The sequence below is a fragment of the Sparus aurata genome, chromosome 18 (assembly GCF_900880675.1).
Source record: "Sparus aurata chromosome 18, fSpaAur1.1, whole genome shotgun sequence".
Lineage (NCBI taxonomy): Eukaryota > Metazoa > Chordata > Actinopteri > Spariformes > Sparidae > Sparus > Sparus aurata.
In genome coordinates, this window is record NC_044204.1 from 21,451,035 (window position 1) to 21,467,030 (window position 15,996).

The 15,996-nt window shown below is 42.7% G+C and overlaps 1 protein-coding gene across 3 annotated transcripts in view; it reads left to right on the plus strand.

Annotated features, from left to right (window-relative positions):
- Nucleotides 1–15,996, plus strand: part of nlgn3a (neuroligin 3a) — a 130,943-nt gene that overhangs the window by 46,321 nt on the left and 68,626 nt on the right. For all 3 annotated transcript variants that reach the window (XM_030396429.1, XM_030396430.1, XM_030396431.1), the window contains one exon: nucleotides 790–939. In XM_030396429.1, coding sequence (XP_030252289.1) covers nucleotides 790–939 — 150 coding nt within the window. The remainder of the gene's footprint in view (nucleotides 1–789; nucleotides 940–15,996) is intronic.

Sequence of the window (15,996 nt, forward strand, 5' to 3'; positions counted from 1 at the left end):
CTGTGAGTGAAAGTGATACAAAGTGAGGGAGGGGAAGGCGAGAAGCTACACAGCATGCGGGGGGGAGCAGGAGTGAAAATGAGAGAGAGTTTCTTGTCTTGTCTCCCAGCTCTAGCTAGCCAGCCAGTAATTCAGTCTATTCCTCAGACAGAGGCTTCTTTTTTCTCCCCTCTACCTCTGGATGTGCTTTATCTGGCTGGAGTGTTGCTCCAGCTGGGTATCAAGCCCCCAATTTGGGAAAAGAATAAACAACGTTTTTCCAAAACTGAGGTGCAAATTTAACAGCCTGCGATGGTCGAGCAGAACCGTGCAAATAAATTGTTGCACGGAGATAGGCCTGTCTGAAAAGGAGGCACGGGGTAGCGTTGTTTAATTAGCCGATGCGTTTTCCCTATCACTGTCAAACCAGATTAGCCCTCTCCCTGGTTAGGAGATGTGTCAGAGTACCTCTCTCTTTATTCTCCCTAATGGCTTCCTGAGTGTCTATATTGGGAAGCGCATCTGCCTCCTGGAAGGCAACACAAAACCATATACAAACCTAATAGCTTGGGCTTATATGATAATCATCTTACTGTTTATAGTAAAAGACCAATTACTGTAATAATGAGTAGACATTCATTTTTGCAGAAACGATAGAATGTAGCCTCAGCAGACTTAGTGTCCTTACAGCTGGTATCTGAGAGGTGACTGTCAGCTTGTCTGTTTGTGGCCACCATGTGCTGTATCTGACCCTTGATCGGACTGGGTTGGACGACAATGTGAATGTGTTAATGATGGCCGCTCTTGCAGACATACGAGATACTGGGGCCAAGCCTGTGATGGTCTACATCCATGGAGGATCCTACATGGAGGGGACGGGCAACATGATCGATGGAAGCGTCCTGGCCAGCTACGGAAATGTCATCGTTATCACTCTCAACTACCGCGTCGGAGTCCTCGGTAAGCATCTTTTCCTTCCTCTCTCTCTCTCTCGCTCTCTCTCCTTTTTTACTTCACCTCCTACTTCAAGGACATTTTTTTCTGGGCCATCTTTGTAGGGCAGCTAGGTGTAGCCTAATGAGCACCGCTGATTGCCACATACACTCCAAATGAGGAAAAAGCACCGCTCTGTAAATACTCACGCTGCTGCCCCGTGCTTCTTGTTGATGTGGTGCTCGTGTATCAGAATCACATTAATTGAGTGCGCTGAATGTGGGTTTGTTGTTGTGACTGGGGTTTAGAATAAATTAAGAAATTATTGTAATGAGGTTGGAAAAAAAATGATGAGATGGGCGTGATGCTGGAGAGATAGAGCAGAAGAGAAGAGTCTGTCGACGAGGACGAGGGGTTCTCTCTCCGCGAGTTGTGGTTGGTTGCAGATTGACTCACACAGCTGAATCCTCTTTCAGACACTTGCATGTGCGTGTGAGAGAGAGGGAGAGTGAGAGAGAGGGAGAGAGGGAGGGAACGGAGAGGCAGAGAAAGACAGAGAGAGCTCCATGGAAACAGCTGCAGCAACACAAAATGGAGTTTGTTAGCACACTACCCAAGCTTTGTACCTTTTCCATCTGTCTCTCTGACACAGCTGATTTCCCCCTACTCGCACATTTTTTTTACATTTAGAGTGGTTGTGTACCGGCTACAAACACTTTGAATATAAAATCAAATTTTCATGTTGTTTGCAACAAGATTTTGAACCACTGGTGGCTGCTGCTAACGGACGTGGCTAGTGTTGTTCTTTTTGTTTGCTCGTGTCAACAAACACCATGCAAACACCCAAGCCAACAATTTATAAATCTGTCTCTCACTACCTTTAGTATTACTCATTCTATTTCAGTCAGACCCCAAGCATTTGGGGGGTAAATCTTTAAAAACAGGGCTACATTCATATATGATAAAGAGAGGTAAATATTGCATTCGTAGGGGACAGTTTTCTGATGCAAATTAAAGTGGATATTTGCTAAATAGCTTGAGGTGAGTGCAAAATAATGATGCAAAAATGTGGTGTAACACCCCCACCAATCTGGCCACAATCTAATCCACAATCCACATTCTTTATCTTAATTTTGAAATGCCCTCTAGACCCAAGCCAGACTTTAAATAGCCTGTGAATTTCCTTATTTGTACCATTAGGACACAACACGAGACACACAGGCGGGCAGCAGTAAAACAAAAAGCACGCCTTAATGAGCCAATGTCCAAAGTAAGAGATCCAAAATCCAATGTCCTGAATATCAATGTGCAAACAATTAAATGGCAGGCAACAAAAGGCAGGCAACGGGAAATACAAAAAGTAATATGAAAACTGAGGACAAACCAGAAAACCAAAGGGTACACAGGGAACGCACAAGGACTGGGAAACAGGCAGAGGCGCACAGGAGATGCGAGGACGACACAGGCTTAAATACAAACTAAACTAACTAGGGGATGAGTTGCCAGTGGACAGACACTGGGAACAGGGCAGAGCTAACCAGGCTGATAAGAAACAGGTGTCGGGGAGTCGGGCGGCCAGGAACACAGGAGGGAAACACAACACTGGGAACACCAGTGAGCAAGAAGAAGAGAGTGACAACGAGACACAAGAGGATACAACTACAAAATAAAACAGGAAATCAACAAAACAAAAAACTCAAACCATGACAATTATTTATAATACGTCTCTAAATAAAGAGCCACGTGAAGTAATCCGTCTCACCAGCATAGTCATCTAGTTGGCCTCATCACTCTATTGGTATGTTTATATAGCGCAGATCCGTCAATGAGGCCGTGTAAAGTTTGAAAACACAAGTATGAGGTAATTTAATACCACAATCTCTACTGTTTGCCTGAAAGATAGATTGTGGGCGCCTTCAATATCAATCGCTCAATAAAAATTGCCAGATCGCCCACTCTTAATCATAAAATCAACAAATTGACTCTGTGCTGTGCAATATCTGTCTAACGTTTACTGACATTAGCCACTGCGAACTACTGGTCACACCAGACCAAGCAAGATTATTGCAGCAAAACCTTTGAGTGAAGTGAATTGAGCAAGTGTTTCTTTCACAATTTATAAAGTTTTAATTATAAAAGAAAGAATGATCAGTCTTTTTTCAAAAGTGACACAGTTTTCGCTTTAGTAGACATTTAGAATAGAATAGAATAGAATAGATGTTTATTGTCATTGTTTCAAAAACAACAAAACATGGATAGCAGTTCTTAGTTGACAAATATCAAATATAAACATCAAATATAAACAAGTATAAAAAATAGTTAGAATACTAAGAATAGTAAAAATATGTACAGCAAGATAAATAGCAAGATAAATGTGTTGTAGCTAATATTGCAGCAGCAGGACTGTGAATGCTGCATTGACTCAAACAGTCTGCATCTCATAACTAGATGTGACTTTGTTTCAACTGGTTTTGAAAGGCGAAAAGTTTGGGGACCACTGAGCTACAGTACATCCAGCTGTGGTCGCACACGCTTGTTAGTGTTGTGTTCAATTTGGTCTTTTTGTGGCATTTGTTTGACGGCAAGAAAAATATAGAATATTAGCAGCCTTACGGAGGCGGACTGTCCTCACCTCGCTCCTCTGAGACCTCCACACTTCAAGCGCAGGAGGACGAGTGAGGAGCGGCGGTGCTTTATCCTCAAGGATATTGAGATGACTGGTGCGGTTGAATCACGCTGGCACAACTACATTCATCCCGAGACTCTCTTTTTGATGGAGATGAGAGCGCTACGGCCTATCGATTTTGTCATCAGGATCGCTCGCCTTGAATGCGCTGTGTTTTTGCCTCTGTCATTTTTTGTGGAGTATTTTTTTGAGGGTTGTAATCAGCCTTTAGGGTTGTGAGGTAGGCAGGAGTACTGGCTAAGCACGCTGCCTCCTGCTCCTGCTGCTGGTTTAAAGCTGAGCACGTAAGCTTTATACAGATTCATGATCATATTTCTTTCATGGCACTTCAATTATGAGTCAGATGTTTCTTCTCTCGCTGCCACATTTCGCTAAATGTCATTCTACATGCATGCACACACACCCTCCAATGCCACATACAAGTGCTATGAGCATGTGCACGCTGAGACACATACAGATGCGGTTTTGTACACACACGCATGTACTCTCTCTTAAAAAACATGCACACGCACTCACACGCAGTGCACAAATCAGCTCTCTTGGTGAGCTCCCCGGCAGCCATTCTGAGAAATGAGCAGAAGAGAAGAAGTGATGCATGTAGTTGAGCGATAATGTCCATTGCTGTAGCATGGTCTGATAATCTCCCCACGGTACGGCTTTAAACTGTTATTACAGACACACTCGTATAAACCAAATGAAACCAAGGCCAGAGAGAAATCAGACCATGATGGGCCAATCAACACTAAGCTGTCTGATGGTTTTCAGTCATAAAGTGCGAATTGCGACGCTCAGTACATGAGAAATCGTAATTACATGTCTCTATTTTAATTTTTGTTTGCATTTTCTTTTTTTTTTTTTTTTCCTTCATTGAAAATAGCTGTCTCTGTCAATTTCAGTGTTAATCTAGTCTAGACAGCCTTAAGTGGAGTAGATTAGCTGTTTGTGCTGGACACGAGTAAAACCTGTAAATGAGCCGCTGCACACGCAGTCGAAAGCTGTGTACTTGCAGTGTAACATCAGGTCATCTGACAGCTGGATGAGAGCAAATACTCCACTTTTGACTCAAGTGCTGTGCAGTAGGCTCCCGATCGTTTGAATAATGCAAAAAAAAGGAAAATCAGTAATTTAGATTCTACGCATGCCGAAGCAGTTTTGTGTCGAAATGCGTAATAAATAAATAAATAAATAGATAGATAAATGAATATTAATGAAAAAATGAAAGCTCTTTTAATTAGGCTGCTTAAAGGGATGAGGGGATAATGGAGGCAGAGAGAATTAGACGAGATAATGAGTTTAAAGTGAAAGCAGACAAGGCAACTCAAACTCCCGCTTTCTGACACTAATATAGCTCTCCCACCGTCCCTGTGCAATCCGAGTGTGGCATTAATAATGCAGTAAACACCTTTGAAATACACACAACAATCTGAATATTTTAGTCATCTCACGGAAATAATAGGCCTAAACTATTAGGCAAACAACAGCACTCACTAACTAATCTGTACTGAAAGCATTCTTAACGCGGGGAATGAAAAAACAGTTTCAGCTGCAAATTTCGACAAATTGGACGGTGTTGAACCTTGGTAAATGTCAGCGACGAATGTTTTATTTATCTGTGGCATTAATTTAATTTTGTACACCATTTTTCGAGTAAAACTAATTCCAGCTTCTCAACAATTCGGTCAAAAGAACAAACGCTATTGGGAGAAGATGCTCGTCGTGTTTATGAAATATGGATTCCGTGTTTGTTTGGTGTTTTCCAGCAGACAGGCCGCAGTGGATATGGTCTATATATTTCCCCCCTGGTTTTTATAACATGTGTGCACAGCAGCCGCACGTCCTACACTGCACACACAAACTGAGAATACACTTGCAGACAGAGAAAGAGAAACATGCTGAGGGAAGAAAGAGAGAGAGAGAGAGAGAGAGAGAGAGAGAGAGGAGGAGGATTACTGTGGAAAGGAGAGGTAACATGGAGGAGAGTTGTACAAATTCTATTCAGGGACTCTGATGTGTCGACTTGCTGCCACTCCTGCGCCAATTAAAGAGGAGTCCACTAAGTTTCTAGTGCTGTTCTATCATCCCCCTGCAGCTCTTAGCCCCACGCTGCTGTAATGGTAATTATTGCTTCAAAGGGTGGACCACGATTCTCCTGAGGCCCCATTTGGAAACTTTCATATCTCTCTCACTATTTAGATGAATGAGAATTTATATCAGATAAAATCTTTAATTACATATTGACCCACCGCAGCATGATTATCAGCAGATGAGAGATGAAGGATGGAGTTTTTACGCCGTCCTGTTAGGACTCGCTGTCGCACTCTGCTCCTGGTCAGTGAGCTGAAGAGCAGAGTTTGTTTACCAATGACAAACAGTGTTTGGATTTCTGCTCATTGATCTGTATGTGTGTGTGTGTGTGTGTGCGCGCGAGGAGAGAGAAAGAGACATTGTGTGTGTGTCTCAAAGTGTGTGACTTGTCAGCCCACGTGCACGTGCAGGGCTGTGTGTGTGTGCGTCTGTGGTCTGTGCACGTGGTGCGCGTGCCTAGTTGCCGCGCCTCTCTAATGATGTGTAATGAGTCCCAGTCAGAGGGGAGTATCTTGTATCACTGCTCTTTACAAATATAATTACTCACTGGCTCTCCAGAGCATGTCAATTTCCCAGTCCATTGGGGGGGGCGACTTAATTACTAGTTTCCAAATGCATTAAAAATTAACAAAGGCCGCTTCTTGTGCCAAAACCCAAGGTGAGATTCCAAAAAGGAGAATGGTCAAGTACAGTCCGTACTTGTGGAGTTTTCACCTCCAGCAGGGTTTATTTGTGACCTTTGATGTCTATCTCTCATATCTCTCTGATCGCAGCCATTTTATGGTGCCACTACGGGCCGTCACCTCAGTCCGCCTTCCAGAGAATAGTTTTAGATCCAATCAAAATAACCTCATCCTACTGTATGGGTGTACCTGAAAGCAGCGCTCTCAGCACAGAGGTGGCAGGTGATGTAGCATTGATTTGTTCTATTGCCATAGTAACTTTGTGTCTGGTAAGTGACTCTGACCCTCTCCTAAAGTAAAAATGGTGACTGTTGGCAATTCAACCAGGGATTTTGGGACGGAGGATAGTTGTGAACAATATCAGAGAGCAACATTCAAGTTTGTGAATTTTCCACTGCTGAAGCACTGCTGAGCTTTTCCCACACAGACGCTGTACTGTGCTGGATGCTGGTTAAGAAGTAACACAGGTCATCTTGGGTCATCTGGATACTTCCTGTTTGTGGTCTAAAACCATTTGCACTTGTCGTTTTAAGTGTCGTATATCCAGGATAAAGTCCAGATGCGATTTAATACACTTTCATTTACACTTAGCCACAAATAAACGCCTCCCCATTGGCAGGATCACAAATCTGATTGCAATCTGCCATGGTTTTTCTGGGCCACGTGCAAATCAGGGTCAGCAGTCTTCCAGTCGAGAAGCTGCCAAAAACACTAGAAAAAGAATAACTTGTGCACTTTAGCAGCTTAGTTAGAAAATGAATAGTTGGCAATAAAAGCTAGCAAACTAACGACTGCTAACACAAACACATGGACAGGACTCAACATTAGCGCCAGTTACCAGCCAGAATCAGCTAGAATATGCAGACGGCTGTTAGATTTGCTTCACTATAACAATCTATTTGAGTAGGTGGTAAGTATTTCACATTCACCAGACAGTTGTCCTGCAGACAAAAAAAAGTTCATTTTGAAACCTGCCCATGGATGAATTGTATTCATGAACTACAGACAAGACAAAAGTAGTAATTTCTTCTCAGGCTGTCAAAGAAATCAATGCTCTGTCACCCACACAGATCATTTCATGGTCAAACTGATCAAGGATCAGATAAAAACTACAGCTCAGTGCACCTACTGTATGACCGTCAGCGGTGGATGAATTATGTAAACCTTTTGGCAAAAAACGCAATTTAAAAATACGCTGTTGCAAGTAATTCTTATACTACTCTGCTCCTCCTGCCTCCAGGATTTTATTGTATTCCAGCACCGCTTTTATCAAATGATGGGTGTGAAAAGAACTTTTTTTTTTTTTTTTACTGCAAGTTCATGTTCAGGATATAATCCATCTGGGTGCGTCTCATTTGTCACATCGGATGTCTGGGATCACAAAAATCACTCTGTGAGTTACTGGGAAATAAAATTCGACATGACAACCACCCGTGTGGCGAGGGTGAATCGACTTAAAATAAAGAGCCTCCCTCAGTAAGTGTTCCCAGTCTCAGTCATTTCTGTTATCATCTGATATATGAGCCTGGCGCCGTGCACAGGAATTCTCAAACAGTAGGTGGAAGAAAAAGCGAAGGCAGAGTGAGTTCTCTTTGTCTTCTTTTATCAGGAGGGGAGCTGAGATGGATATTTACTTGTTTTCATTGCCATTTGGATGAATTTATCCAAATTAAGCAGAGAACAAAAACATTTATTCATCCTATTAATGTCAGGGAGTGAGGGATTGAAGTAATGGTTTTCATGCTCCAGTCTGCAGCAGCTTGTTGATGCTGCTCCCCTACAAATCACTGCCAGGAAATTAACTCTTAAGCCGCTCTTGCCAGACACACTGCAACAAACGTCTGGCTCTGCAAGACAGGGCAGAGACGGGGCCTATTGTTTGTCAGTGCTCTGCTTGTCACCATCCCTGAGAAGATGTTTCTTTGCCGGCTTAAAACTCCTGAAAAGTATTGATTAAAACTGAAAGGAAATAATACTTTGAAAACCTTGAAATAGTGGAGCAGTTTATGTCAAGCAGCACTTCCACATTTAGAGTCGTCTTCATGTATGATGGTTTTAACAGGGCTTAAGCATTTGAGGAAATAGGTTCTCGGTTGCAGTCAATGGGCTTTGATTGGCAGGCGGCGCAATCTCCACCACATCCAGAGAGCGTGTCATTTCAAATGCTGGAGACCTCCCTGATTGAAAAAAATGTAGTCAGTTGTTGAGGGAGGGGAACCAATCAAGAGTAATTGTGTTTCCACACACTGTTGGGGAAGTCCAAAATCTGGGACCTCCAACTGGTTTCCTCACAGCATGGCCCTCATACAGCATGGTGTTTTTTTAAAACTAGACGGACATAAAACAATATCCAGAGACTGAAACGTGTGTCCACTGTGTAGGATTGAGGAGCATCCATTGGCAAAAATGGAACATGATATTCATTATTATGTTTTCATTAGAGTCCAATCACCTGAAACTAAGAGATCTTTTTGTTGCCTTAGATGGAGCCCAAATGCGGACTCTAGAGAGGGCTTTTCACATTTTTCACATTTATAGTCGCCACTGCGGAGTAGGGTGAGGCGGGGGGTATTCAGTTGGCTTTAACAGGCTGGTGTCGTTACATTTATAATCTATAATGTTTTCATAAAATCATACCCTGTGTTTAATTCTATTTATTTAGTTTCCAATGCTAGAAGTGGGGCCCGCCATTCAAATTAGCTAACCTCGGATAAGATTCAAAGAAAACTATGGGAGCATGCAATTCAGTGTTTATGTTCTTTAATTGTATTGACGTCATCTTCCCTGTTTACTTGATGACGGTCCTGCATCTGTATCACACAGTGTGAAACAAACCCAGTGTTTCCTGTAACCACCTGCTCACATTCCAAGAACAACCACTGTGGACTGTATGTGAAGCCATTGCAGGGAATGTCTTTGTCACAGAGGTTATCAGTCAGTGCGTTTACATGCACAGCTTAGTCAGATAACAGCCATAGTTCGACTATGCTGCTCAATCGGAAAACTGCAATTATCCGAGTAGACATGCCGGTGAGAAAATCGAATTACTGCCGAAAGCATGTCATACCCCGGTACGCTAGGTGGCGATGTGCCCATTTCAACTAGTGTTAACGGGGCCACCTCCGGCTGACCTCTTTACGTCACCAGCTGCCTCGGCATTCAAGAAAGATGGCGTACGAAGAGCGAGACGAAGCTAAATCTTTGTACACTTCGTATATGGTGTACATGATAATTACACAAACTAGATGCACAATGGCGCTCTTTCTTGCGGTGATTTCGGAGGAAAGACGTCGCCGCCGCCGTCCATCTACTTCCGGCTCACGGCCCCAGGGAAAAATCTCGCGCCTGCGCAGAACGCAAAATCCGATCCGATCCACTGGAAACGTATACATGCAGGAGTAATGCGACTTTCAATCGAATAATCTACGTGTAGATTCGACTATGAGAAATCCGATCCGGTCCGATTTTAGTCAGACTAAGGTGTATACATGCATCTTAAAAATCCGATCATAGTCAGACTAACGCAGTAATTCGGTTTTCTTGAGTGTCATGTAAACGCACTGACTGGCAGCAATTGTGTGTTTATCAAAAGTGCATCTACAAAACATGATGTTGGCTTTTTCTCCCTTTTTTTAATATGGTCAGGTAACATCGTGATATGCATACTGGATACTGTATGTTTACATTCAACAAAAATAATTACCATCCGATCGTTTTTGAGCTCACAACTGTGGAGAATTAATTTTGTTTTAACTTGGTCTCAGTGGCTAGATCTGCTAAAGAAATCATAGTTACTAAATTAGAAAGTGAAATAAGGACACAGTGATGGAGCAGAATTAATGCAGTCTATTAGGCTTCCTTGTTTCACCTGTCTAAAGACTCGGGCTGATTTTATGGATATTTTAATTTCTCTATTTTCATGGCGTCCAATTTCAAAATTCTGCTCATGCCAATTCAAATCAGCAAAGGTTTTGCAAAGATACAGTATATCCCATTGCTATGACGCATGACTGGCTTGTAGGGGAAATAGCTTCAAGAGGTTCTGAAAAACTGTTCCTTCAAGGTCTCAACACCTGCGATTTTTATAGCAGCATTGTGTAAAGTTGTTCTACACTGAGTGTAGAACAACAAATTTCCCCTCACTGCTGTGACTCCGGCTCAGATTGCTGATGCATTTTTAATGAGAGTTTGTCCTTCTTTTTTCATCCTACAACAAATGGAAACAGGAACAAAGCTCATTATATTTCATAAGCATGACATTTCAGAAAACTGTGACATTAAGAAATCAATTTCTATGGTACAGTAGCGCTTTTCTCTATTCAAAACAAGCTTTTGCTGTAGCACGGCCCTGAGATGAAAAACATGTTGAGATGATCGCAGCACTTTCACCCAAATCAGTAAATATGCATTAGAAAGACATCAAAGCGCTAACCCAACAATTGCTTTCATCTGGTCAAGGGGTCCTCGGCAGCGTCTCATGTAAAAACAGAGCACTTCACCCAAAGACGGCAATATGAAGTGCGCAGATGGAACAGCGGGTTCACTGAAGGGAAAATGTCAGCCTAGTGTCACTGTTTGTGGTTGAGATGCTTTATTGATGGATGTTTGACCTTTACTGTTAGTGATGTGGAAGACGTGTGTTCTTGTGAGGCTTTCATTTGCATCCTAAACATTGGTAAACATTATTCCTATTCAGTCTATGGCGCACTAAAATTAGAGGCGTGCGCGCTGAGATTTTGAGTGGCTCCTCAAAGACAGGAGTCTAATATTTATACAGCAGCTATCTCGCTCGCACTGACATTGGCGTGGCTGAGCAACAAGAGATGGCCTTTCCATTTCCACCTTCAGCACAGTCTGACCCAGTACTGATTCAGGGGTAGAGCTGCAATTTCCAGGTATGCCACTCGCTGCCAAAACTTTTTTTTTTTTTTTTTTCATATTGTCAAGTGGCCCTTAAATTGAGTGTATTTGAGTGTGAGCCTCAAATAAAGTACCCAGTGGGTGATTCATAATGCCATGCATGCACAGTGGCAGGTGTTGCCAATGCAGTGATTAAGCTATTCTTTCACCTTTGGTTTTTGTGGCAGAGCCTATTAACTTGCACAAATAGACGTTTCAGTTTTGTGTGAATCCCCGGGCTAGCCTTCGCCTTTGCTTTCAGAGCCAGATGCCCCTTTAATAGCCGTACTAGTAAATCCCAAAATGTATTCACACCAACGGTGGCTTTTGGGTGACCCGCTATATTCAGTCGTGTTCGGACTGGTTTACGGCCCAGCAGTTGCGCTGTGACCTTGGTTTCTCAAGGATATAAATTGAAGGTCCCCTCAACATTTTAATGTGTCATTGCATAGTATTTCAGCCATATAATATACACGACTCTGGAATGTGTACGTTAGATGTATTATGGTACTTTCTGGGTCATACTACACTACATAAATACTGATCTAATGTATCTAGACATATCTGTGAAGTTCCATCTACTAGTAAAGCAGTCAATGGACGAGATTGTAGAATAATGCTAAGTCACTTAATATACCAAAATAAAGTAGATTGAAGGGCACAAAATGCCACATAAAAAACAATGCAGTCTGGGTAATGGGAACTGCAAATTACTGTTTTGTTTCTCCGCTGAGATATTGACACAGAGAGTGAAAAACAATTAAATGAAAACAGTCCATACCACTGTATGGAGCCTTTGAACAAATATCACTCTTTCAGCGGATGGCACAGGCGAGATGTATTGTATACCCGAAGGTGAATATTTGTATTTCTGAGACTTTTTATAACTTAAGCCTATTCCTAACTCCTATTGGGCTTCTTGTTTATGGCGCCTGATAGATCTATCTGTGGTGATTCATTGCTTGAATGCTTTGTTTTTCTTTATACTCTGCTCTAGGAGGGAGTGTGGGGCTCCTAATGGCAGCACAGCTTTTCGTCTTAGTGCATTTGTCCTTGAGGGATTTTTAACTTCACAGCTAAAAAAAACAACAAAAAAAACACACAGGCGCTTCTTCTTACTCGGGGTAAAGTACGTACAGGCAACAGCCTTATCGAACGGAAGCCAGCATGTACACCTTCCAGATGAGGCCAGTGCGGCATGTTTGATCATTCAGAGAAAAAGGGGAATGAAGCGTGAGAACCTAAAACTCCTTTCTTTTCAGTGTTTGTAACGCCTTCTCATGAGCATTGTGACAGGTAGGAAGGGGGGGGGGAGGGAATTAGAGCGAGAGAGTACGGCAACAGGAAGTACAGAGGTGAAGATTTGTCCATCATCAGGTATGTCCTGACAGAGGAATGATGTGTTTTAGGAGATATATATTGGCCAGGCAGGTAGAGGTACTTGCTTCTTGCCTTGTAGAAGCATTAATCATAGCACCGGCCAAGCCTAACCGCCAAGGTCAGCAGTCCTCGTATGTGTGGGAGGCACTCTCAACAGATGCCACCATGAAGTGCTGCTGCAGAGGGGCTTACAGAGGCGGGAGGCAGGAGTCCGAGGGTAAGGGGAGCAGGATGTTGAATTGACAAGGTGAAAGTAGAAGGAGGGGAAGAACGGTGGCGGGGGTGGGGGGATGAGGTTGGATTAGTGATGACCCCAGGAGGTGTGGTCGGTAAAGAGTGGCACTTGAGGTATAGTGAAGGAGATTGCTAAGCAAAGGTAGGTGGACATTTTGGAGTAATGGATTGAAGTGGGCAGCACAGCTGGAGGGGAGGAGGGTAAAATAACACCGTGTGATGCATTGGTACAGTGGGTGGAACTGCACAATCACAGAGAGGCAGGTTGGGGAGGGACAGCGTGTGAACAGGGACTGGTTGCAATGCTTTTAATCACACCTCTCTAGTAGGAGTTTGGTATTATTAAAATAGGACAGAGGTGAGAATTATGCCCATTCAGGGAGAATCGTGACTGCTCAGAGCTTCGAGAATGATAAAGGTGCTGTTAGTTTAGCAGAATACAGAGCCAGATATCCAGCACGCTGCTTGTGCTTAGAGCAAAGTATCCACAGAAGGCCGACAGTAAGCAAATTGGTGGCAATATATCTATGACAGGTTATATTACGCATCAAGCCAGTACCATCTTTCTCCTGTGAGAGCTAATTTTGTAGGGTCATATGGTTTTGAAGGTGTCGTAACCCCAAGGAGGTCTATCAAAAGAGAGAGAGGGCATTTCTCCTAAACCGCCACGAAGAAAATGCAGTAAATTTCTGCTGCGGCGTGAAACAGAGGCACAGTATATCCTTACAGTCTTTAGTGAACGGAGCCGTGGCTGCGGTCCAACTTAGTCCAACTTCATCTCCCTCACTACTTAGGAGCCTTGATTGGAATAGAATTGATCCAAGTGGGATTTTCCACCATCTCTTTTTGCCCATACAGTCTTTTCAAGCCGATGAAGAAGGAGATACTCTGGAGGGAAATGTCGAGAATTAGAACACACTGGAAGGGCTTTGTTGTAGTAAGCCAGCATACAAGGAATTCTGCGGGCGCTACCTTTGCCTGACTGCCTCATGCTTATGTAACTTTGGCAGTCATTTGGGGTGACTGTGCCTGTTCGGAGGCTTCATTATGTGAGGCCGATTAGTTGTATTTTTTGGGGGGGGAAATGTGGATAAAGAAGCTGCACGTAAATGACAAAATAGATTATTTGTTGGCACAAACAAGAGCCACACAGACATTTTAATGACCTGGCATCCGTATTAGAAGCACAAAGCCACTAAAAACTGTTCAAGATGTTAGAGTTGTTAAGAGATGGATTGTGGTTATAGGTGACACATTATGGTTAGAATGTGGATATCTTTAGGCAACACATTGTTGAAAGCCACCACTGGTGGGTGGGTTACTGGGTAGGAGACACAGTGTGTTTGTTTTTGGACTCCTCCATCTTGAACTGCAACATTCTGCCAGAGACCATTGCTGCTGAGAGACAATGTCTGCAATATGTAAGAATTTCTGGTTGAAAACATAAATGAAAAATTCCTAAAATGATCAACTGAATGTAACTAAATGGCAGTTTTGACATTATGTCTGTTGCCGCTTTTCCAACAAAATTCCACCTGCTACAAATCACGTATTGACAGATATAGCTCAGTTGACGATCCAGGTATTTTTTAAGGAAGACCAGCTTTTTTGGCTTTGAAACACTACTGAACAGCTATTATAGAAATAAACGGGGCTCCACCTCCAACACTGTGTCCAGTAATAAAACGTCCTTGAATAGACCACATCCCAAATGACTTCCTTAGTTATGCAACACCACTGGATGTTGGTAATGTGTCATCACTTCACCCGAGTCTTACTTTTAGATCAAAGCCAAGCCAAGGTGATAAAAATATGTGTCTACTGCAGTTTCAATTTACCTGGGTGTATATACAAAGTATACACATTCCAGTTGCACGAAAATATATCCTGATCTCAGCGTGTTTAAGTGTTATTTTTGAGCAGTGGAAATGGGGTATATGTATTATATTGCAGAAGTAGCTTCTGAAGTTAGCATGCTATCCAGCTAGCCACTACCGGTCCAGGTCCAAAGCTCCTGTGCTAGCAGTTTAAGCAATAATACTCCACTAATCCCCGAGATCCCAGTCCAAGTCGGTAGCTGCGTGGCAAACTGAGCTAACTGGCTAATGGCAGCTACAATTAGCAGTAACTCTGGTGATATGCTGCCCCCTATTTATTCTATGTATGTATTTTGATAATGAATTTACATATAGCACCTTTAATGTTAGAACTCGTTCCTTTAGCAATCAGTAATGTGTGAACTATAATAGAATGGTGGCTATTTTGGGAAGGAGTTTGCTGGAAGTAGAAAAAGATGCACAATTCAAAATTACCATGTACAAATGATTTGGCTTCTGCCATATCAGAAGCCATTCGAAAGCTTTTTTCTTTGTACAAGTCAATTTACATAATGGGAGTTAAGTCAATTTAACTTACTGTGTGTTTTCAGTCTAACGTCGCTCAACCGGACCCAAGTGCAGAGAACACGCCACCACGCGTCATTTTTCAAAACTAAACTTCATACAAACTTTGAATTTCTTTTCTCCGCTCTAACAAACACAAAGCAAGACGATGTACTGCCAACATGGACAGGCAAAAACTAACTGAAGTGGCCACAGAGACGGAAAAACCCTCCTAATGAGGCAGACCTGACTGGAGTTGAGGGAGCTTGGCATAGGTGTCTCCAGGACAGAGCAACAAGGATCTGGAACAGCAAAGGTATATATGATGGGCTTGGCAGGTGAAGTGGACAAAAAGGAGCCAATCAGTCACAGAGGAACCTAGTTCAGCACCCTGGACAGCGGTCGGGATATTCATGGGCTTGGCTTGTGGTGGCGCCACATCTGTATGAATTATGATCACAGAAAGAGACACGGAAAAATGTACTTGATGCATTTGAATATTCAAATTTTTTGATTGTGAAATGATTATGCGTAAGAGCATTTGTTCCTAAAATTACTCAAAAAAATCTGCCAAAGTGTCCATTTTTAGTACTTAGTAGAAAATCCTGGATTTTGTCAGCAGCTCACGTGCGCACCTGGATCTCATCCCGACCTGCCGCTGCCGCCTCATGACCAGAATTCAAAACTTCTCATCAGCGGATTGCTGAGGATGGATTTGTTGTGAGACTAATGTAAG